Source organism: Anas acuta, chromosome 5 (genome assembly GCF_963932015.1).
Source record: "Anas acuta chromosome 5, bAnaAcu1.1, whole genome shotgun sequence".
NCBI classification, from domain to species: domain Eukaryota; kingdom Metazoa; phylum Chordata; class Aves; order Anseriformes; family Anatidae; genus Anas; species Anas acuta.
The window spans coordinates 11,383,422-11,406,935 of NC_088983.1; the positions used below are offsets into that span (position 1 = coordinate 11,383,422).

Consider the following 23,514-nt stretch of genomic DNA (forward strand, 5'->3'; position numbering starts at 1 on the left):
ACGCCACTTACCACTGGCTCCCCCTGCACCCATAGCCTCCAGCCCAGTGCCACCCAGCACATTATACTGGTTCTCTAACGGAGCTGCTGGGCCCCGAAAAGCAGAGCGCAGCCCTGCTCTAGTCTCACTGAAAGCTTGCTCATACACCATCGGTCCTACAAAATTATTTTCTTTGGAAAGTGCTCAGCTGTTCAAGACAAACTAGGAAATCAAGAGGGATAAAATAAAACTGCTCCAACAAATGCGGCACTCGGATGCGTTATCCCATTTGGAGAGGCTGGACTAAATACAGCAGTGAGAAAAATCTTGATTTCACTCCTGATTTAGCATTTTAAAGACTGACATGGGATTACACTATGCAAACATGCTGTTATCAAATGGGTTGGTTTCAGGCCCTTCCCCAGCCTGACAAGCAATCAGATGGCTATGGCCACATTTTCTAGCTGCGCCAGGCCTTGGGGTGACTCCACAAGAGGTCAGGTGGCCACTGCACTTTGCAGCAGGAATGTGTAACATCATCCTCCTATTTCTGCTCGTTTGGGGCCTGAACTGCTTCCCTTTCCCCTTCTGTGCTCAAGCATGGAGATCTAGACAAGGAGGCCTCACCACTGTTGGTGAAGGCCACCTCCAGGCACAACACTGCTTCTAACATGCCAGGGGAAGCAAGACCTGCACTTCCCAGTTTCCTTCTCTGCTTTCTTTATATTGTCTTCTTGCTCTTCCTTTCTACAGAAACTCCCCTGACCCCAGCAACAAGAACATCTTATTATGTGCAAATTTAGCATTTGGTGCAGCCTCACCTTGAGTATTGTCTTTAATTCTGGGCTCCACACTATAGAAAGGGTGTTAAGGCCCTTGAAGGCACTCAGAGGAGGGTAACAAGCTGGTAAGAGGGCAGGAAGGCACGTCCTGTGAGGACACTGGGGCTGTCTGGGCTGGAGAGGAGGAGGCCGAGAGGTGGCCTCACGGCTCTGCACCTCCCTGAGGAGGGGACAGGGAGAGGGGGGCACTGATCCCTGCTCCTGGTCACCCATGGCAGGAGTGGCACAAATCATAATGACCTCAATAACATGCTTTAAATGTTGGTGGTCAGGCAGTTGGACTTCGTCATCTTTGTAGGTCCCTTCCATCTGAAGCACTCCTATTCTATTCTATTCTATTCTATTCTATTCTATTCTATTCTATTCTATTCTATTCTATTCTATTCTATTCTATTCTATTCCATCCTATCCTATCCCATGCTGTGCTGTGCTGTGCTGTGCTGTGCTGTGCTGTGCTAGTCACACTTGACTGCAAATGCTGCTGGTCTTTGTCCTAAAATAATTCTCATTCGAATGACTAGAACATACAATCCCTAATTTGTGACTTGTATTACATTAGCCTCACACCTGTGGTTTAAAATTAAGATTTTTGAGGCGTTTTTAAACGGCAGGAAACTGCCCAGAAGTGATATTAGAGGTTGTGTCCTCTGTCACTTGTAGGGGTGGCTGTAATGCCCTGAGCACGATGGAGTCAAAATGCTGATAAGATTTTCTCAATGCCAGTTGCTCTCTTTGTAAGAGATGACAGCTGGGGGTGGTTTTGAAGCTGGCAGACCCATGCTGAGCTGGCAGGGAGGCAGCAGCCTGCCCTGGGTGGTCTCTGTGTCTCCAGAAGACAGAAAAGCAGCACTGGGCACAGCAGCTCCATCACTGCCCCCATGGGACACGGCCACACCAGCTGCAGGGGGACAGGGGCAGGACAGCACAACCCCAGAAGGACTAAGACTAGGGGAAGTTCAAATGCAGAAGCAGCACTCGTACCAGAATCAGCCAATATTTACCGAGTGGTGGCTCATGTGTGTTTGCATCCCAGGCACGCACACATTTATATGCGCTCATTAGCTACTTTCATTTTTAGCAAAAGTTAAAATCTAAGTTAGGTCACAAGAAAAAAAGAATTGCTCACATTTGTCCAACTTTCCATAGGCAAAATCTCGGCTCTGGCTAGCATCATGAACTGCTTTTGCTCAGCTCTTTTCCCACTGACAGCATCTCGGGCCACAAATGACCTGGTTTAGCAAAGCTACAGAGAGCCTGCCCATGCCATAGGCAAATTCCAGCCCTGGCCTAGATGGGTGTAATTCACATTCAAATCAGCTGAAGCTGTGCCAGCCTGTTCCAGGGCTGGCCCTGCTTGTGCGGATTTGTTCCTGAGCTTTGTTTTCAGCCTGTCACTTCAATGAGCACATGCACTCGGGATTTTGGAATAGGAGCGAAGAGATGGCTGCCACAGAGCTCTAAGTTGAACAGAACTGTGATCAGCCTCCAATTTACTGGCTGTGACAATCGGGAGCATTTGGGGATACATATTTATGTTCCCAGCGATGAAAACACGAGGAGTTATTAATAGAAGAATCTAAAAGCATCCTGGAGACTGGGGAAGGTCTCATCATCCAGCAACACCCTGCCGTGCCCACTGCTGGGGACGTAGCCGTGCATGGCGTCACCGTACACCCACCACCAGCAGGGCAGGCTCCGCATGGGCAGACTGAGGATGCCTGGATGCCACCCCCTGGTTTAGTGACATTTGAGCACAGGAGGGCACACAGCAAGCGATGCTCCTGCCCTGGGGGCAGTGACAAGGGAGCATCCAGGGCTTTCCTCACTCCTCTCACCTCAGGAGAGGTTTTCAGGGCGCTGCACATCACTATTCAGCACGAGGAACAGATGCACCAAGCGCTCACCCGTTTGTTTTTATCTCCACTCCTCTCTCTCCCCCCTCCACCAGCTTCCCTTGAGTTTAACTGCAGACACAAAAGAAATCCCTTTCCAGCTCTGAGATACCCGTTATGCAAACAGATGAGGCGGCCCAACTCTGTGCAGGGCCCTGACACGTCCCCAGCACGTCCCGCTGCTGGGAAGGTGCCCACGGCCAGCTCTTGGTGCTCGGTGGGGACATTTGGCATTCACCAGGCTGCCTGAACCGAGAGCAGGGCTGAAAATCAGCCCAAAGCCCTGCCAAAAAACAGACACAGCACAGCCGGTGAGCAACAGGAGGGGGCAACCCTCACCACAGGTGGTATAAATCAGTAAAGAAACCTGCACACCCAAGCAAATCATCTTCCCAAGCAGCCTCTCCAGGTCCCTGGTTGCCCTGTAATGCTGCACTTGGCAGCCTGGGGCACTGCCACCACCAAAGGAAAGGCTGTGGGGGAAAATTTGTAGCTGGTCCTTGTCCGAAGGGCTTGGTTCCCCCAGGATGCTGCACACCTGGGAGAAAGGTGCTTGTATTACTTAAAGCCAAGCACATGGAATAAATCAACTATTTTACCCAGATTTTTTTTTTTTCCTGGAATCCTCTGATTTTTCTAGGCAAAACTTTTCTGAATACATTAAAATATAGGTATCTCACATCTGCTATGTTCTTAAAGTTTTAATGTTATGTTCTTAACGTTAAAGTTTTGTTTCTATAGGGCCATTCTCCTATAAAGCTGTTTCCAATAGCTTAAAATTAGTTACAGATTTATAAACAATCACATATTTATATAAGGGGAGGGATTTTTTTTAATAAGTGTTTAATAAGACACTCGGAATATGAACTGGCTGTGTTTGAGGATTTTGTTCACTTTTATGGTATTTCTATCCATTTCTTTTATGGGTTCTGGGGAGTTCAGGCTAAACATGAGGGCTTATAAGAGGTTATAAAAGAACAGAGCGGTCGTATTTTTCATGGCAGTTTGAACAGCCAGGTTGAAATAAATAAATAAATAAAACAGCAGTTCTTTTCATCCGCATCTTAGCCAAGTTTTCAGCCAAAGGTAGAAAGAAACACACACCAGTCTGAACAGTACTTGCTCAGCATCTTTTTTTCTTGCCCTGGACTCACATGAGCCGCCCAGAAGGACGTCCCAACACAGCTGCGTGGATGCACGCAGCCAGCACCTGGAAAGGCAGCGGGGCTCTGGCTGCGTGATCCATTTCTTTCTTTTCCCCCAGATTTATGCCTTGGCCAGCACATGCCGTGGTGGGCAGTGTGTGGTCCCGTGCCCCATTTGCTGCACGCTGTGCTGCCTGGAAGATGGAGCAGTGTTATTTTCTCATGGGCTTCTCTCCAGAGCACCTCCCAGCACAGTGCTGCGCTCTGCCAGCACTGGAGCTTCTGCTGGAAGTGCAGCCCAAGGAGTGGAGGGTCTGGAGGACTGGGGGAGCTGAAGGAGAGGATCCAAACAGCCACTAATGGCAGGGAACCAAGTGGAAGGCCCCAAAACCTGAGCCATTGGGGTGCGTGTCATTGGGAAGCCCTCTGAGCGTTCAGAGCATTGCTCCGTCTAACATCTGTCAAAGCTACGGGCACCTGGCACGTGTGTAAGTCAGATTTCCAGGTCTTCAGCAGGCATCTAGAGAATGAAGAAACCGCATCTATTGCGGAACTGTGATCAAACACAGCAGAGGTGTGCTGCAGCCCAGACACAAATTTGCACAAAGCAGGAGGTCCCCATCACCAGGGTGGGCTGAGCACCCCGAGAGCCAAAAGCTCAGACTCCTTGCGTGCAGGTGGTCGTGCATCTCACACGGACCACTTCTGGCCCCTGGTTTTACAGCAAACTTCCTGAAAGAAGAGAAAAGAGCCAGTGAATAATTCATTGTGAGCCTCCTGTTTGTAGTCAAGCCTTTCTGCTTGTTTGCAAACAGGGTTATTGGTACCACGAAGAGCCATTCCCCTAATGCTGCTGGAAACAAAGGCTCCCTTTCTGTGGCTGTTTATTCAAAGCAAAGAGAGGGTGTGGGAGGAGGTGGGGGAAACAACACAGAGAGGACATCCCACCCAGCAAGGTCACCCCTCGTGGGAGCAGAGGTATCTCCAAGCAAGGATGGTTTGGGACTCGTAGCCCCCATCCCAGGTGACACCACTGGCTATCCCTCTTGCCACCAAGCCTTCTCCTGGCTTCCTGAGGATCACAAACCATTGTCCCATGTCAGAAAGACTACTTCTGAACCTGCTAATGAAACTGAAGTTGTGAAAAGTAAAGAATTAGCAAAATGGCTTAAGTGAGTCACTCAGCACAGGGAGGAAAGCAGGCTGCAGGAACGCTTTGGAGGGCGAGCAGCAGGGCTGGCTGCTGCAGGACGTGGCAAGGACAGAACAGTTGAGCAGAAATAACATCCTTCTTTGATGTGTTGTACCTTCCGCTCCTGCCAACCCCCTCAATCTGTAATTTGGTGGAAAACCAGGATCATTCTGGGCCATCATGCTTGAAAGGCTGTCACCCCCCCCCGCAAGACAAGGACCCTACAAGAAGGGCTGTGGTGGCACAGAGCACAGGGCAAGGAGACACCCCGTCACCACTGTCCTTGCTCCATCAGTTCATTTCCAGCTGGGAGGTCAGGGAGAAAGCGTCATAACAGCTTTTGCCTCCCTGTTTTGAAGGCAAAGCAGTGAATAGGTATGGGAGAGCATCCTGCTGCACTAAAATCAAGTACAGATCCCCTGATTACAAATCAGTACAAGGGATCTGTACTGACCCCTTTTCCACAGGGCTGGACAGTACAGCAGCAGCACTCACCTTGCAGCATTCAATTTGGGTGCTTTGCGTATTTTCATAGCACACCTGGGGACCAGGGAGAGGTTTTGCACGTGGTTTTTTTTTCCCCAGGAGTGCACTAAAAAGCTGCCTCCTCCTTCGCAGGGCCCCTTCTGCCTGCTCACGCTGCCCTTTGTGAGCTGAGCAGATCCAGCAGGAGGGGGAACATCGGTGGGGTCCTGACAGACCTTATGCTAATTCACCAAAGAGCATTTTAGACCATGCACGGCCACTTAATAGAGTGGGAGAGACAGCAGCGAACATGACATTTAATTATGGGAAAGAAAAACGAAGTCTTTTACCCTGCATTTGGCATTCTCCCAACACCCAGAGTTAATTGTTAGGAGGGTATATTAGAAGGCAATGAAGGAGAAGATTGAAAACCCTGATTATGCCAAGTTCCTGAAAATGCTGAATTTATTGAATTTCGCATGAGAAAACACAGGCTGGGTCATGCTGAAGGCAGTGCCAGCAGCCAACGGAGAGTCAGGGGGTCTGCATGTGCTTGCTGGGGTGGGGGGGGGGCACAACACACCCCAAAGTCACTTCTTTGTGAGCCCCTGCCAGCTGCTGGCCAAGCCCCACTGCACCCCCAGGATGGGCAGGTTGGGGTAGATGCATCTACTGGGGCTGATGCCTCTGCAGCATGGGCATACCTTGGTGCAGATGATGCTTGAGGCCTTCACATTACTCAGGATCTCAGCTTTCCTTTGGAAAAAGATCTAAACAGGTAAAGCTGGAAAGGCCATCTCTCTGTGCAGTAGATCCAGCTACGTGTGCTAGAATTTGGCAAGAGCGAGCCTGAGCCTCTCCAGGAGGTGCTGGCACAGATGCCCCTGACAGCACAAGAGACGTGGGGCTGGACTAATCCATCAGCACTGGGCGCACATGGAGGATGGGGCTGTATGAGCACAGAGACATCACAAAAAACCTCTCTCTGCTTCCAGTAATGTGGTAGCCGTGGTCTTCCTGGGGCCACGGTGCAGACTTAGCATCCCATAGCACATTCCTCCAGGAGCCTGCCCGGTCCTCCCTGGAACCACATCAGCTTTCAGCCCCATCCTGGTGCTGATACAGCCAGAGGGTGACACAAGGTGTGTTGAGTACAGCACATCAGTCACAGCAGCACATCCCAGACAACACCATATTTCTTTTTTGGGGCTGTTCATTCATTCCTGGCTGCTAGTGAGGGACAAGACAGGGGCTGAAGCTGACCTGTACAATCAGCCCTATAGCAAGACCCTCAGCCTAAAGCATCGCCCCAGGAAAATCTCCCAGATAGGAAAAAAGCACCACTAACTGCAGGCTCCTTCATGCCATTCCCAACCCCACCTGGGTTTGCTGAAACTGGTAGAATTTACTCTGGATTTTAGTGCAGCAGGCTGCTTTTCCCTGCCCCCCCCCCCCCCCTCCCTTTTTTTTTTTTTTAAAAAAAAACACGGAAATCTACACCAGTAAATGAAACCCGGCTCATGTCTTACCTGCAGTAGCTTTGGATTTACTGCAGGGGGTAACCTTTGGCTGCTGAAGCACTTGCTCCTGCAGCAAGGCAGGTTGGAGCAGGCTTTAGAGGTCAGCTTCCGTGGGGAGAAGACGCCGGTGGTGGGATTTATAGCCTGGTCCCCACTTAATTAAAGTCAGCTGCTGGTTTTCCCGGTTTCAGATAGCTTAAGAAAATGATCCCTAAATATATTAAAAAGACAGAAAAAGTCTGACATTTGGGGCAGGGTAAGTAAATTGATTATTTTGCAGTAGAGTGCAAATTAGAGCAGCTATTTACTGGTGCAGACCCCAGTATTCGACATCACCCAGTGCATGGCTACAGGAGCAGACTGCAAGTGGCTTTCACACGGCTCTGCCTGTGGCCTCTCCTGGCAAAATGTCTCCCCCGCCAGCCTGCCTTGGTGCTCCTGATGACTGGGGGCCATTTCTGGCACTGGGTTCCAGGCAGAAATGTGGGCTGGGGGAGCCCAGAGCTGCTGCGGCGGGGGCAGCGGTCCCTGTGGGTGAGGACCCTGTTCACTGGCACTGCGTGGTGGAAGAGCCCCTCGAGGACCCGCTGGGGATGGACACTGAGGGGAGCTCCTGTTGGGACAGAAGGGAACCATGTTTGGCTTTTGGGTACATAACTAAGCCAGGCTCTATTTTTTTTTTTTTAATGAGTCAAAGATAAATCTATTAACTAGAACATCTAATAAACTGCTAAAGACTTGGTTTAAACACTTCCACTATTTCTGTAATACTTGGCCCTATTTGTGAGATTTTGATTTGGTTTTTGGCTCGTTTTCTTTTTAATGAAACAATTTTTCTCCTCTAAGCACTACAAACATTTTCTTCCAAGGGGCTCTTTGAGGAAAGCACTGGCTGATCATCTGCAAGAGCGCTGTTACTCGGGGGCAGTTTTGCTTGGTAATACTCCAGGAGGCCTGGCAATAATTCACTCCAAAGCCCTGCGCCACACTGGGTTTTCAGGAAGCACGTCAGTGTGTGACTACAACCCAGGCGTCCCACTCTGCACGGGTTAGCAAGGGGAATTTGTGAGCCCACACCTACTGCCAGGTAGAGTAATTGGAAGCGAAACTCAGGAAAGTGCCAAATAAAGACAGGAATTGAATGGGGGAGAGCAGATTTATCTTTTTACAAGGCTCTGTCCCCAAAATCATTTGCCTTTATTCTGCAGCCACCACCACTCCTCACTCCTCTGCTGTCCTATCACTGCAAGTGCCCTCAGAGAGACTCGAGGAGACCTCCACACAGGGAGGGAAGGGTCTGAAGACACCAGGGGCTCGTCAGCAAAAAAGCAGCAAGACAAACCTGCAAAGGAAAGGAAAACAATCAATCAAATCAATCAATCAATCAAACAAACAAACAAACAAACAAACAAAAAAAGAACAAACCATCTAATCTACAATGCTTTTAAAGGAATGTGAGAGTCGAGCTGAAGACGAAAGGCTCCGTCCATGCAAGAAGCCTGTTTTCCTGATGAGTAGGGGGTGGTTTTGATTCTTTAGTGGCTGGGCTATTGCACAACTCCCGCGGAGCCTGCTGATGAATTAGTTACTTGAAAACCAGCTAAGCTTTGTCCTCTTCATGGCTCGGCTTCCCTGGTGTCTCTAAAATGTTTGTTTATGAGTGGGAGATGACTAACAGGCCTCTGCAGAAAGGAAGTAAATTTAGACTCCAGCTTTGGGAAGCTGTCCACAATGCGGGGCAGGGTGGAGCCAGCAGAAAACCCCACGAGAGCAGCTGGGCAGCGTGGAGGCAGCTCCGTGCCCCCGCAGAGCCTGGTTCAACCTCTCAGAGACAGGAGGCCTGGAAGCTCACCTCTGATGTCAGACAAACTCCAACCCACACAGAACAACCTTGTCTTACTTACCAAGATCAGACCAGGCTCTGGGAGCAACAGGCCGGCACCCTCAGGGAGCCCACAGCTGCCAGCAGCAACCAAAGAAAACACGCTTTTATTCTATACAAGCAACCAAATACCCTGAACTCTTATCTGACACTTAATCACAAGGGCAACAGAAGAAGGTGCTTGAACCCCAGCCAAAATGTGCTTCTTTCTTTTATATTCTTTATTTTTTATTTTTTTTCCTGCTTGATGAAGTACAAGTCACCAGAGCAGCCTGTCCCTGGGAATGCTTGTACTTATTGCTGACCTGCTGGCAAGCACAGCCTGGAAAGGCAATGGTGGGGGCAAAGCTCCAGTCCCTGTGCACCACATGCACCCAGCCCTGAGCAATGTCTTGAAGCACTGCAGTGAAATCCACCACACAGCCCACCACTCCTGCCAGAGCCCAGGAGACTGGTGTGAGCCTGGCTATTTTACCCGTCTCCTGAAACACTTCTTTTCACGAGTTATAAAACTCTGGGATGTTTTGTTACTCGCACAAAATCCCAGCCCCCGCATAACCCACCAAACACAGACCTTTCCTCCTGCCCTCTGACTGGAGCCAGTAAACCTCCCCGTATCATTTATGAAATGAAATTTCCACCCATGTTAATGGCACCCCAGGAGGTGCCTGCGAGGTGGGTGTGCTCTTGAGAGCTCACAGGACCACAGCATACAGCACCAGGCTGCGGGAAAATGTTGGAAGGAGCCCGAGTGAGTGTGTCTGCAACAAATAAATTTGAAAAAAGGCATGTGTGCTCCAAACACGCTATTCGTGTCAATGCTGGCTGCTGCTCAGCCATCCTGTCCTGGTCATGGCACCCGAGCAGGGCTACAGGACAGGCCCAGGAGCGGGGCCGACCTTTCTGCGACGTGCAGCAGCTGGGCTCGCGCGTTTCTCAGCTTGCTATTTATACCCATCTCCCTGTTTACACCTATTTTCGTTTTGTCACACATCTCATCTTCTCTTTGCTTTATGTAATCTTTTTAGCTCCTCTTTGTTTCAGTTTTCTGGGCCGGAGGCACGGCAGAAAGCAAAGAATGTCACAGAGTGCCAGCAGTGCCTGGGAACGTGAGCACCTCGCTACATTCACGGCACGCATTGCACTGCACAGCAGTCCTCTAAAATGCACAGGCAGAAGCACAGGGAAATTCTGGCAGGGATAACTACATCACAACCCCTCAGCCACTTACTAAACCACAAAAAGACGTACTAACAGGCAAATCTGATCAGACAGCAACAATAATTTCGGGGGCAAAAACAACACTTCAAAATGGAGAGTTGCGTAAAATGATGTTAGCGCTGAATCCTGAAGGTAACAGATATTGCCACCTGGGTTTTAGATGCCTTTATATACACAAAATTATCTTATCATCTCTGCCTAGAAGATAGATACTGATTTAGGAAAGGAAAAATCAAAATGAGAAGCCCAACTGTGAACTCTCTATGGTCTAATCTCCTGATTATACTTGGATTTGAAAATTTCATTAGAAAACAATTACAGAGAAACTGGAAATATCACGGAGGCTTAATCAACAGACCCAGTGGATTTCTTGGCTGCAGAGCAGCTTCAGACAGTGCTAGAGGACTTCTGTGTATGTTTGCATGAAATGAAAGGGAAAGAAAGATTGGTTTTATCCAGCACTTCACAGTGAAAGGGCTTTTGACTGATAAATCAATCTTCTTAAAAAAAAAAATTAGATTTCCTTATATAATGTGCACAGTGGATGAATCTCTACCTGCTAAGCCTGCAGTTGCTGCTGGAGTTAACTGCGGCGACGCAGCCTCCTTTGACCGAGGGAAGGTCATGGAAGAGCTGCCCTCTTCCTTCATCCCTGTTTGTTATTTCATCAGACCTAGTTGCAGCCAAGAGCTGAGAGAATGAACAAAAGGGAATAAAAATAAGCCCTCAATGATATGCAAAGCATCAGTTGTTTGTTTTTTTTTTTTTAATCTTTCTGCTTGGCCATATATCTATCATATTTTACTGTTCAAATGGCAGAGGAATTTACACAGGAAAACCAGACCAAATCTGCCCCTTGAATGAGTAATACAACATAGATACCTGCTTCTAAATGGAGGGGCCACAGCTGCTTTGCTGCTTTTTAGACCTTGTCATCTCACCCCGTGTTCAGCTATGAGATCAGGACAATGTTGGTCTGAACAGCAAGACCCGTTGTGGGTCACACATGGCTACACACCTCAGCAAAATCAAGTATATGAAAAGTTAAACACAGGTGAACTCAGATTGCTTAGGCCCGGTGATTGAGACAGTCATTTTGGAGCCTCAGAGCCCTGCTCACATCCCAGCTATAAGTGCTTCAGGGTTAAAAGGATGGTTCTGGTGATACTCCCTGCTGCAAGCCGAGCATCTCCATGGCACGGCGGCTGCAGCAGGAAGATTTCTCTCTTGCTGGCTCTGCTGCAGCTCCGTGCCCCCAGACTTCATCGAGAGAAGCAGTTCCACACAGCCCTGACACATACGGGATGCTGCAGAAGCCAGGAGTCTGTGCACATACGGCTCATGCCATAGACCTGGGTATCCCTTGGATTTATGCAGAGGCACCGCTGTGCCCCGCAGCGTCCCCTGGCACTGCAGGGCTGCTGTGCCGGCGGTCCCGGGGGCCCTAGCAGCCTGATAACCACAAGTTTCATTCAAGCCAATTATAGCGCTTTATAAATAGAGGATCCTGCTTGTTTTGGAGCCGGCAACCAGCAGGCGGTGGGTCCTGTTTCCGTGAATAGTGCCTGGGTCTGATATGGCCAGGCTGGCCTCAGCCAGCAAGAAAAGTGCTGGGGTCAAAGCGGTGTCGTCGGGAAGTGAGAAGGTCCCCAGCCTGGCAGGGACAAGGCTGGGCATGGGGAGTCAGCAGAGCCAGGCTCTCCCCTGTCAAAAACACTGCCAGAACAGAGCGTTCATCCTATGCCTTCCTGCAGACATTTAAAACAGGCAATTTTAATCATTGCAGGTATACATTTAAGGACAAACAGATGCTGTCGCAATGGTGTCAGGCAGGTTTGTGATGTGAAACACAGAAAGCAAATGACTTGTTGGTTCGTTACCTGCAGCTCTATTCCTGGGGAACCAGAGGGCAACAAATTCACCCCGAATTCAATTAGACACCTGCTCAAAGCAATTCCCGACAGCAAAGGCAGCTCATTCTCTAATTGTAAAACACTGCATCTTTTTTTTTCTAACCTTTTAATATTATTGATCTTTTTTTTTTTTTTTTTTTTTCAGGTGCAGGGGGAAATGCCAAGCATGATGTCAGCAGACAGAGTTACATGCCACAGGTGCTCTTTCCAAAAGCGGAGCAGTAAATGCCAGCCCAAGCACTGGCTGGATGTTGCGGAGCCTTATGGTGATAACGGAGACAAGCTGCACCCTGCACATTTGGGGCAGGAGAGGCAAGAGCCTGACCCCTTGAGCCCTTGGCTTTTGCTATGCCAAGGCCAGGTTGCTATATCGTTATGATAAGGGTAATCCTGTTAGGCAAACACATCAAACAAATAGTCATTCATGATTGCAGACCTTGTCTCGGCAAATCTAACCCCAAGTTAGAAATGTGCTGAGTGCACAGTCCTGGGGCACAGCTCGCTGCGGGCTGACCGAGGGGTGGGCCGGGGTCGCCTCTGCCCCAGGAGCTCGGTGCAGGCGCTCGCCGAGGCTCGGGGCAATGCCTGGAAGTGTCCACAAACTGCCAGAGAGCGAGCCTGCTCTCCTTCCCCTTCACTTCATGGGTAGAAGAGGACAGATGACTCTCATGTCAGGCTGTTTTGCTTCTATATTTATGTCCCGCCTGAGGCTCACAATGTTCAGCTCAGATGCAATCCAGTCTGGTCATATTAATACATCTGGGACAATATTTTTAACAAGCAACATCGAGCCGAAGGCCACAACCATCCGCAGGCGCCAGGAGCTCTCTGACCCCGCTTGCCCATTTCGCTTACAAAACAGAGAAGTTCCCCAAAAGGAACCCAGGAGGTCCCTTTTTGTCTTCTGTGGGACAAGCACACTGCCCAGCTCCCCACCCCACCCCCAAACATGCTGGCTCAAATTTAATCTCTGCTGTGCTCTGGGAGTTTCTGTAGGTTTCAGAAAGGATGAAGATGACTCATTTATTACAGATGCCAAAACCAAAGTTTAATAAGGGGTCGTCACTGTCCTAGCCAAAATAAAACGGACACCCATAGCCTGTGACCACATCTGAAGGCTTGCAATGTAACTGCAGATGAAGGACCATCTCTTCCTCCGGCTGGCATATAAAAAATCAGTTTCAAAGCCTAAAAAAATGGGTTATGCCACTGCTGGGCACTAATGCAACAGATCTATGCCACCTGGTTAGCCAATTCTTCAGCTTCCCACCAGCCTGAGGCCTGGGAGCAGCCAGCCCCCACATTTTGTACCTCACCCCAGAGCTGGCGGAGAGGTGTCCTTTCCAACGTGGAGGGTTTCTAAGCTTGTCTTGGGTTCCCAAGCATTATTTGGGCTGCAGATTTTTGGAAGGGAGTCACGTTAGTTGTGTGGCAGCCAGGAAACGAAAGTAATGAGAGAAGGCTTCCTCACTGCGTTGTTTCCAAGGCAGATTTTCTTTCATGCTGTGGATCAGGAAGGAGCTGACCCATTCTCACAGAAGAGAAAGCAATCCAGCTGGGCTGGGGGCACTTCAGGCTCTCTGTAAAGCAATGACTCACTCCAAGTCTGGGAAGCAGAGAGCGAGCAGCATACAAAGGGAGCGAGGAGGAGGAAGAGGATGGTGCTGAGCACCATCGCGCAGGGGCGAGCGAGGTTTCAAGGCCCGAGTCCCCCCCTGGCCGGAGCGATGGCTGAGGGTTTTGGTGAGCCACCTGGGGGCCAGGAGCTGTGCCCAAGCCATGTCAGACAGAGGCACAGACACAGACAGAGGACAGGCTGCTCGGAGGAGGACCCGCAGTGGCGGAGGAAATGAAACAGGAAGGTTTCTGGAGAAAATGCTTGTGGGAGCTTTCCACGAGGTGTCAGCAGCAGCTGTTAATCAGCGCAGCCGGAGGTACCCCCGGGGCTGCCAGCCGCATCCTGGCCTGGCACACACGGCCTCCCCAAAGGGAAAAGGAGCCCCAACCAGCATCGGGCTCCTCATCCATCCTGGTGACAAGAGGACCCAGCTCTGGCACCACCTAATGACCACAGAGCAGAGGGGTTCCCACGCAGGGCCAGGACCCCAAAGACCAAACGCAAGCCCTTTGCATAATTTCCCTGCCTAACGAGGTCGCAGTCCACACTGTGATGGTGAAAGCAGCATTGTGGCACCGGGTCTGCAGAGGGGATGCTGTGGCACAGCGAGATGAAAGCCTTTGCTCGGAGGCTGCCGATACGGGACGTGGATGTACGGGGTGTGCGCTCCAGCCCAGTGCTTCCGCTGCAAGCCCCGGCTCTCCTCGCTCATTACTTTTCTCTCAAGATGTTTAATTTTAGCTAAACAGCACGCCGGTTGTTTCCGCCTGACTTGCTCACAGAGACTCCAGAGCCGGAGGCTTAAAGCAAACCTGCAGCTACAGCGTGCTGCGGTTTGGGGGCCGTTGTCCAAACGCTGCTGAACTTTGGTCCCGAGCCTGCTTGCAATAGAGGAAACTGGTAAATGTTCAGCATCAAACCCACTCAAAAAGTCAGGGCAAGGACTGGGGTCAAAACTGCATCTTTCAGCCCTTTCCGAAACTGAGGGATGTATTAATTGCCCCTTTTTTGTCTCATGCTCAAAAGCAGTGCTAAACACTAACGATGCTCAACATTATCACTCATGCTGCTGTTTTCATTTTGCTTTTAATGACACCCACAATCATGCCCATTAGGTCCAATATGGCCAATATGGTCCTGCCCTCAGTTTAATGAAAACCTCAGGAAACACACGGCATCTGTTGCAACAGCAGAGCTTTTCCCTTCTTCCCATTATGTGGGTGGGTTTCAGTAGCATTAAGCGGGCTTTAGCTGGTCACTGGCTGGAGAAACCAAAGGAGCAATGTGCTGGAGGAAGGTGAAGAAAAAATAGCTCCGGGAGGACACGTCACAAGGCAACAAAGAGTCGCATTACTCAGACATGGTTGTGCCGACAGACTAATCCTCATCATGTGCCAAGGAACCTGTGATAAGCCCTCTCATAGTCAGATAAGTAATAAGATCAGTTACTTAATTCAAAGTGATTAAAGCCAGGCTGGGCTGCAAACAAGCAAGTCGTGTCTGCAGGTCTGCACACAAAATTTGTACCATAAAATTAAAAGTTTCTTGGTTTGTCGTGTTTTGTCACTCTGAGCAGTTTTGGGGCAAACACAACACTTTTTCTCCAGCACACACAGTCCACAAACAGGCTGCGTTTGCTGCAGGCAGGTTCCTGCTTTGAAGGGATGTGACAAACACGTTTTGCAACCAGGGGCCAGCCCCTGGGCCACCCTTCGGCTGCTCGCTGCGAGACCTCAAGGACTCAGCATGCTCCGGCCTATTTGTAAGCCACTGCTGGGGCCCAAGGCACACGGTGGCTGCAGCTCTGCCTCCAGAGGAAAGCTTGGCCTGAGCAAACCAGTCCCGCTTCCACTCCAGAGACATTAATTGCCTACACAAAAGCAAATTTGGCTTTGCGACTATGCTAATCCCCTGTCTCTGGGCTCAAACACAACTTGGCTTACCCAGGCATGTGTGGAAAATGAGTCGAAAGGGCTGGCAACCTGGCTGCCCTGGCGTCACCGTGCTGGGCAGCCGAAGTGATGACAATATCACAGCAAAATTGGGGAAAAGCCCGGGTGTTTGGGGTCGGTCAGAGCCGTCTCCAGGAGCAGGTCGCAGGACAGCACACAGAGGCGGCGAGGCACGCACGGGTGGGTGAGGCAGCACGGGACACCTGCCCCAAGCCAGGGCTGTAGAATTAGCCACCTTTAAGCCATTTATTCTGATCCCGTGCTTCAGCAGAAATTACCCCGTGCCTGAAATAATAGGATGCAACTGGACAGAAACGCTCCGGTCAGCAGGAAGCAGAGGACGTGGTTGTCCTCGGTGAGTTTTCATCTGGAACTGGGCAGGAGCGGTTCACCTGCACAGCAATCGGTGTGAGCAGCGGGCAGCAGCCTCACAAACCTCACCCAGCATAATTTCAGCATTGTTTTCCAGCTGGATGGGGGCTCAGGGCACACACACCAAAGGCAGTGGTTGTTCCTCGCCGCCTTTGTTCTCTCCGGGGTTAAGGGGAGCGTGCTGCAGCCTCCCTCCCTCCCTCCCTCCCTCCCCAAGGCCCCAAGCGGCTTCTCAGAGAGGGCTGTAAGGAAATGTGACATCTCAGCTCATGCCTGGCTATTTCCCCCACAAGCCTCATGCTGGGAAGCACAGAAGGCGTCCCCCATTTCAGAAGCAAGGGGAAGTCTGGGGAGCCCCACGGGCAGCGGTATCGGAGCCGCCGGCTGTGACAGAGCCCCAGCGTGCTTCCCTGGTGGCCCAGGGGCAGCACACCAGGAGCCTGGTGATCCCAAAACCTGCAGTGCCCAGACCCCATGTGCCCAGCTCCACATAGGCCCCACACACCCTGGACCCCATTAGCCCTTGATGTACATGCCAGGAACCTGTACACTCTGCAGCCCCAGCACCAAGACCCTGAGCTCCCAGACCCACAGGACCCCAAGCACACAGATCCCAAATACCCAGACCCCCAGGACCCTGAGCACCCAAACTCCGAGCACACAGACCCCCAATATCCAGACGCCAAGCACACAAACCCCAAGCACCCAGACCCCAAGGACCCTGAGCACCCAAATGCTGCGCACACAGTCCCCCGATACTCAGACCCCCAGGACCCTCAGCACCCAGACTCCAAGAACCCAGACCACCAATACCCACACTCCTAAGGCCCTGAGCACCCAAACCCTAAACACCCAAGCCCCAAGCACCCAGACCCCCTATACCCAGCTCCTCAGGACCCCCAGCACCCAGACCCCAAGCACCCAAGTCCCCAATCCCCAGACCCCCAGGACTCTGAGCACCCAGACCCCAAGCACCCAAACCTCCGGGACCCCGAGCACCCCAGGCCCTGAGCACGCAGACCCCAATACCCAGACCCCCAGCCCCCCAGGACCCCGAGCACCCACACCCCAAGCACCCAGACCCCCATACCCAGACCCCAGGACCCCCAGCACCCAGACCCCAATCCCCCAGCCCCCAGGCCCCGCCCCCTTCCCCATGACCACGCCCCCTTTCCCCAGACCACGCCCCTTTTGCCCTCGCCCCGCCCCGCTCCGTCCCCGGCCGCCAACTTTGCTGGAACTTTGCCTCCCGTGACGCACGCGGCGGCGCGGGGCCCCGGCCTCCCGCCGCAGCCAATGAGCGCCCGGGGCGGCCTTGGCGGCAGCCAATGGGCGGCGGCTGGACAGTTCCCCGGTCCTGACCGACCTCCGCGCCGGGGGGGGGCGGCTCGGGGCGGGGGGGGGCGGATAAAGGGCCCCGGCCGCGCCGCGCCGCGCTCCGCTCCGCTCCCGCCGCCCCTCCGCCCACACGGGCAGCGGCACCGAGCGGCCAGGTGAGCCCGGGCACGGCACCGGCACCGGCAGCGGCACCGGAGGGGGTACGGGTGCCGTGCGGCGGAAGGGAGGGAGGGAGGGAGGGGACGGGGCATGGCGAGCACCGGGAGGCGGTTTCTGGAGACGGGGTTCCCGAGCGCTGCTGCAGAACGGGGGGGGAACGGGCCGGGCAGGGCTGTGCCGGGCCGTGCAGAGCCGGGCAGGGCTGTGCCGGGTTATTCCGAGCCGTGCCGGGCCGTGCAGAGCTGTTCCGGGTGTACCGGCCGTGCCGGGCTGTACCGGGTCATTCCGTGCCGTACCGGCCATACCGAGCCGGGCAGAGCCGTGCCGGGCCGTGCAGATCCATACCGAGCTGTACCGGGCCGTGCAGAGCCGTGCCGAGCTGTACCGGGCCGTGCAGAGCCGTGCCGAGCTGTACCGGGTCATATTGAGCTATGACAGGCTGTACCGGGCCGGGCAGTGCCGGGTCATATTGGGCCGTGCAGAGCCATACCGGGCTGTGCCGGGTCATATTGAGTTGTACAGGGCCGTGCAGAGCCATACCAGGTTGTACCGGGCCGTACCGGGTCGTGCAGAGCCATACCGGGCTGTACCGGGCCATGCCGGGCTGTGCCGGGTCATATTGAGCCATACCGGGCTGTACTGGGCCGTACCGGCTCTCCCCGCGGTGGGTGCCCCCTGACAGCCCCTCTCTGTGCCCCCGCAGGTCCGTGCCGATGCTGCCCCTGGTCTCGGGTGTGGGAGGAAGCCCCCGTCGGACCCCGGCCGCCCGCCATGCCCTGGAGCGTCCGGTGGGTCGGCGGCGGCGGCGCCCAGTCGCAGAAGCAGTGCAAGAAATCCTCCTTTGCCTTCTACCAGGCGGTGAGGGACCTGCTGCCCGTCTGGTTCCTGGAGGACATGCGGACCATGGAGGTCTTCCACTGGGAGGACGGCGGCAAGGTGAGCCTCTACTCGCCCTCCGAGGCGCTGCTCTACGCCCTGGTGCACGACCACCAGCCCTACGCCCGGCACCTGCTGACTAAGTACCCGCAGAGCGCCCTGGCTGTGCCCAGCCAAAGCTTCAGCTGCTGCCAGGCCTCGGCCCCGCACCTGGCCATGGCCGTGCGCTACAACCGGGTCCGCGTCCTCTTCCGCATCCTCAAGGCCGTGCAGGGCTTCCCTCCGGGCGACAGGGCCGGCCACCTGGACCGCCGGGGCTGCAGCCGGGTGGAGGGCGGCAAGACGGCCCTGCACGTGGCCTGCGAGCTGGTGCGCCCCGAGTGCCTGCTGCTGCTGCTGGGGCACGGCGCCTCGCCCTGCCTGCCCGACGGCGCCGGGAACACCCCGCTCGACACCTTGCTGCAGCAGCTGGCCCAGGCGCCAGCGGTCAACACGCGTGCCAAGCTGCTCTGCCTCGACTGCCTCTTCCTCTTCGTGCCTCAGGACGTGCCCTTCGCCATGAAGCAGCAGCTGCTGGACAACCGGCAGCGCTGGCAGGACCTCTTAGGGGAGAGCAGGTACCGCTGCCTGGTGGGCTTGGCTCCCCCGTCGCTGTTTGTCGGAGCCATGCGCGTCTTGATCAGGACCATTTCTCCCGAGCACTTCCCCGAGGCTCTGGACGATCTGCCCCTGCCGCATTTCCTCAAGCCTTTGGACTTGAAGCTGGAGAGCTAAAGGGGGCTGCAGGGGAGCCTCCTGCTCGCCTGACACAACGGACTTGTGCTAAAACCCTACCGGTGCACGAAGCTGCCCAGGCAGCAGCCGCCAAGTACCTGTTTTGATTAGAACTGTCTTCTTTCCTTTCTTTTTTTATTTTAGAAAAAAAAAAAAGAAAGAATTGTATCTGGCACTTTACAGTATATTTTATTTAAAGATCTTTGTGGTGAGGTGAGGTCTACACTGCGTTTTATAAAAATGTTACATGGCCTGTACTAATGAGGATATGTGGGAGAATATATTTGTAAATACATCTAAATAAACCAGCAGCAGATATGATCCAAACTATAAATCAAGCAGCTGAAAACTCCGAAATGGCATGTGCCTTGAGAAAGTGCGCGGGGGGGAGAATCTTCGAGTTAGGATTTCCCTGTTACATAAGCCGAGCAGTCCTGGAACAGGATGACTCCTTTTTAGCAGCTCTCCTAATACATCTTGGCAGGGATGCGGTCTTTTTTTTTTTTTTTTAAAGGCGCAGATGAAAGCTTCCTAATCTTGTACACAAACCCAAAGAGAAGACGTGTTATTAAATCCCCCTTAAACAAGGCTGGCAGGGATATGCAGCTGAACAAACTGTATTTTAACATATGCACGAGTACCAGTTGGCTTCCTTGCGACGTTCTTTCTGTTCCTCCTGCAGAGCTGGGGTGCCTGGAGGGCAGGAGCAGAGCCTGCAGCCCCCAGCTGAAGCTGTTCCTGCCCTGGCAGGAGCCAGTGCTGGAGACCCCAGCCCCTCTGTGTGGCTGCTGCAGGGTGAGGTGCCAGCACCCTAAGGGATGAAGGAGGGTGGCGCAGCTGGAGGCTCTGCCTGCCTTCCTGTGTGCCCAGAGGGATTTGCTTGGTCCTGGCCATGCCCGGGAGGCTACAGCAGCTTCTTGCATGGATTCCAGCTCCTCTGCTGCCAGTGCCCAGGGGGATGTGTTGGTTTTGGGTCAGCTGAGCCCTCTGGGTACCAGGTATCCCAAACATCCCTTGTGAGACGCTTCAAGGTATGCAAGACATCCCTGCAGCTCCTCCAGATGGAACAGCCCTTTAGGGGTAATGTCCTGCCTGCAAGACTTGTGTTTAGACAAGTCAAGTCCCGAGCAAAAGGTACGGAGGAAGCTCTTCGCTCTGCAACCTTTACTCTGCAGCATCCTGGGCAGTTGCACTGCTTGCCTCTCTGTAAAATTGGCACTGCCCCTGCCAGCTCTGCAGGGAGCGAGCTGTGCTGGCTCCAGCAGCATCACAGTGATAGGAATCTCCTAGGCCACCGAGCTGCAGCTTTGCCTCTATTGTTGGAAGCCAGCAGTGAAACTGTTTTGTTGCGGTGCTTAAATTTGTAGCAGGGAGTTGTTTGCCACTTGAACTGTTTCAGCACTGCAGTTCCCTTCGGGATCATCACAGAACTGATGCACTGAGAGATAAGAGGACACGCTCAACACACTAATTTCTTTATTCATGAACTTACTTTGGTTAGAAAAACAGTAAAAAGTCTCAGAATGAGGCACTATAAGTGAAGCTATTCATGCTTCAGCAGAAGAGTGGTATTTCATTTAAAAAAAATTTCCATACTGCATGCACGATAACAGATAAGCCATACCTCTGAAATTTGAGATGCAGCAGAAAGAAGATTGCTATTCTTAGACTGATGGCACTGAAAATGTTTCCTAGAAGAGCAAATGTTCCTTTTTCCCAAGAAACCAAGATGATACATGCTGTAACCAGTTATCATGGGGAATTCAGGGCCCATGTTGGAAAGTGTGTACCTGCTTTAACTATTCTCCTCAGCTGCCTTGTTGATGAGAAAAAATACAGAAATCCAAATAACTAATTCCTCTCTTCTTAATAATAAAAACTATGTTGTTAAATTCTTCATTTGAGTACATTGAGTACATACACTGCTTCTGGAGTAATGCTCTGGAAGCATCATCCATAACTGGCAAGAAGTAAAGCAATCAGGTCTAACTTGCACATCGGAAAGTGTCCTGAGGTAGGGGAGGAGGCAGAGGTGGGGTGAGAGGAAAGCTTCATCAACCTTGCTGACAAAGATGTAATGCAATTCAGCGATGGGGAGTTGGTTATTTGGACAGGATGCTGGAAGACGCTCCAGATTCCTAGCCAGGAGGTTAATTACACATTAGGACAGCAGGACAAGCTGGGCAGGACGTGGCCTCATCGCCACCTGGATTCCATTACCAAAACCCTATTGCATCAGCAGCGTAGGGCAGGCCCTCCCCGCACCTTGCAACAACCCAAGGCCGACTGCCCCCTCCCACCAGCTTTCGGGTAATTCACTCAGCAACCAGAAAGGGTCCCCCCACTCAATACAGTGTGATGAGCTCCTTGCTGTGCCCCTCCTGTAACTCCAGGACAGAAGCCAAGCCTGCTGCTGAGCCCGTGCTGCTGAACGTCACCGATGGCCCTCGCTTCGTGCAGCTCGCTGGTGTGACCGGTGGGCTCCATGTGGGGAGGCTGAGGGGAAATGTGGGCAAACTGCAGCCGTGACTACACAGATCACTCGCCCAGCTGGGCCCAGGCTTGTTTTCAAGCAGTCACGGCTTGGAAAAAGGCCGGGGCTTCTCAGTCTGGGAACAGAAGGCCTCTGTTCAGCTGCAGGCCAAGCAGGAGGGGCAGCAGCCTTCCTAGGCCTGACTCGCCGGCACCAGGGGCCCTGGGGCACAGCAGAGCTCAGGCTCCACAGCCCCTTCAGTTCTTCATCCCCTGGCAAAGGCTGACAGCAAAAATGCCAGTGGCAACACCATTGCCGAGCCTAATAATGCAAGCTGGGACAGTCCTTATGCCTCTGCAGGCAGGGACGGCCAGTGCTGGAGGCCAGGAGCAGGGCACAAAGGTGTGGTGAATCTTCTTACCAAGCCCTAATACATGAGAGCCAAGGAGTACAGACTTAAGGCACTTAAAAGCTTCTGTCTTACCTCACGGATTACTTTAGCTGCACAAGGCAACTTACTCATCTGTGGGAAATGCTTTCAGAAGCATATACAGCAGTGTATAGAGCCAGCATTCCTGAAAAGCTTAGCCAGCTCCCCTATAAAAGGCTGCTTTCTGTCATGAAACAATGAGGGAAGACAATAAATATTTCCCCTGTGTTGCTCGAGCACCTTCAAAAATTATTCCCATACTACCCACCTTTTAGTGCAGAGTGGTTTTATTCACTATGGCAGGTGAAGAAGGCCTGAAACCCTTTCCTCCTGAAAGCAAGGAGAGAGGAAGTACTGCGTTACTTTTGGTTTTTGCTCCTCACAATCAGCTCTTCTCCACAGCTCCATTAAGCATTTCGGAGTCACAAAACCTGTCTAGTGTCTGCTGGAGGAGCCGAAGTATTTTGAGTAGCTCAGTCAAAAGATGGATTTGGGATCTTTAACATTCTTCTTTTATCAAGCATATTAAATAGTTAATGAACTTAAATTGATACGAACACAAAACTAAGTGGCTTAAATAGTCTAAAAAAACCCACAACCCTTACTCTAACACCTGCCTCACTCCTGCTCTCTGATGTACTCTCCTGCCATAAAAGCTGAATCTTTTTGTTCTTGCCATGGCCGTAGCCTGGTACAAGCTCTGCCAGAGGTGGGCACCTCACACAGCAGAAGATGGAGGAATTACACATGCTTGAGAACCACCCCTTTCACGAAGATGCACAGACATGGAATATGGAGCCTAACGTCAGCTTAGCACTGCACGACGGAAATCTGCTGCAAATAGGTAAGGTTTCAGACACCTTCAGGGGAGAGAAAGGGAGCTGCTAACGATCAGGCTCCTCAGCGTGGACAGTCCCTGCAAACCGAGCCAAGCAGGCAACGCCTAAAGGAGAGGGAGCAGAGAAGCACAGAGCACGGGACCTGCAGGGAGAGGAGGCCTTGGCTACAGGCTGGGCTGCAATTACAGGCTGCTCTGAAGGTGAAGTTGAAAATAGCAAGGACAAAGACAGGGTACAGAGGCAGGGAAAGACAGAGACTAGAAATGGGCCATGGTGCCAGGCTTGTTTCCTAATCCCTATTTGTCCTGTGCCTAACATTCAAGTTATACAGGATTTTGACTTGCAATGTAACAAATCTATTGACATCAGCAGATCATTGTGCATTGCATCATCCCATCTTCAGATCAATGCCCCCAACTAAACAAACAAGAAACCCATGATATGTGCTTAATATTTAAACTGTAAATCCTTGCAAACCAACTTTCATAACACCTGTGTTCATGGCATGATTTCCATCACTGCTTGGTGGCAGAAGCTCTCTGAGGCTAGACCGCCATGAATCCCCAGCCTGGCTTCCGTGGTCTCTCCTCCACCTGCAATGTGTCAAAACGAAACTCTGCCTGCTCCTTGCT

General features: G+C 52.2%; 1 protein-coding gene and 1 long non-coding RNA gene across 4 annotated transcripts; one reads left to right on the forward strand and one right to left on the reverse strand.

Moving 5' to 3' along the window:
* Positions 1-3,295: 3,295 nt before the first annotated feature.
* Positions 3,296-8,768, reverse strand: LOC137856871 (uncharacterized). The gene is made up of 3 exons (XR_011096837.1): positions 8,461-8,768; positions 7,045-8,377; positions 3,296-4,590 (listed from the first exon to the last, which is right to left on the reverse strand). It is a non-coding gene; the product is annotated as an uncharacterized lncRNA (long non-coding RNA).
* An 8,557-nt stretch (positions 8,769-17,325) lies between these two features.
* Positions 17,326-21,037, forward strand: ANKRD9 (ankyrin repeat domain 9). Of its 3 annotated transcripts, none has more exons than XM_068682710.1 (2): positions 17,326-17,486; positions 18,194-21,037. In XM_068682710.1, the coding sequence occupies exon 2, from the start codon at positions 18,262-18,264 to the stop codon at positions 19,138-19,140; it is 879 nt and encodes a 292-aa protein (XP_068538811.1). In that variant the 5' UTR covers positions 17,326-17,486; positions 18,194-18,261; the 3' UTR covers positions 19,141-21,037. The 3 variants fall into 3 exon arrangements, with proteins under 3 accessions (XP_068538811.1, XP_068538812.1, XP_068538813.1); XM_068682711.1 differs by having other exon boundaries at positions 17,373-17,531; XM_068682712.1 differs by having other exon boundaries at positions 17,389-17,537.
* Positions 21,038-23,514: the final 2,477 nt, after the last annotated feature.

Bases quoted from the DNA above. Each gene is read 5' to 3' on its own strand.
- ANKRD9 (XM_068682710.1), top strand. From the start codon at position 18,262: ATGCCCTGGAGCGTCCGGTGGGTCGGCGGCGGCGGCGCCCAGTCGCAG.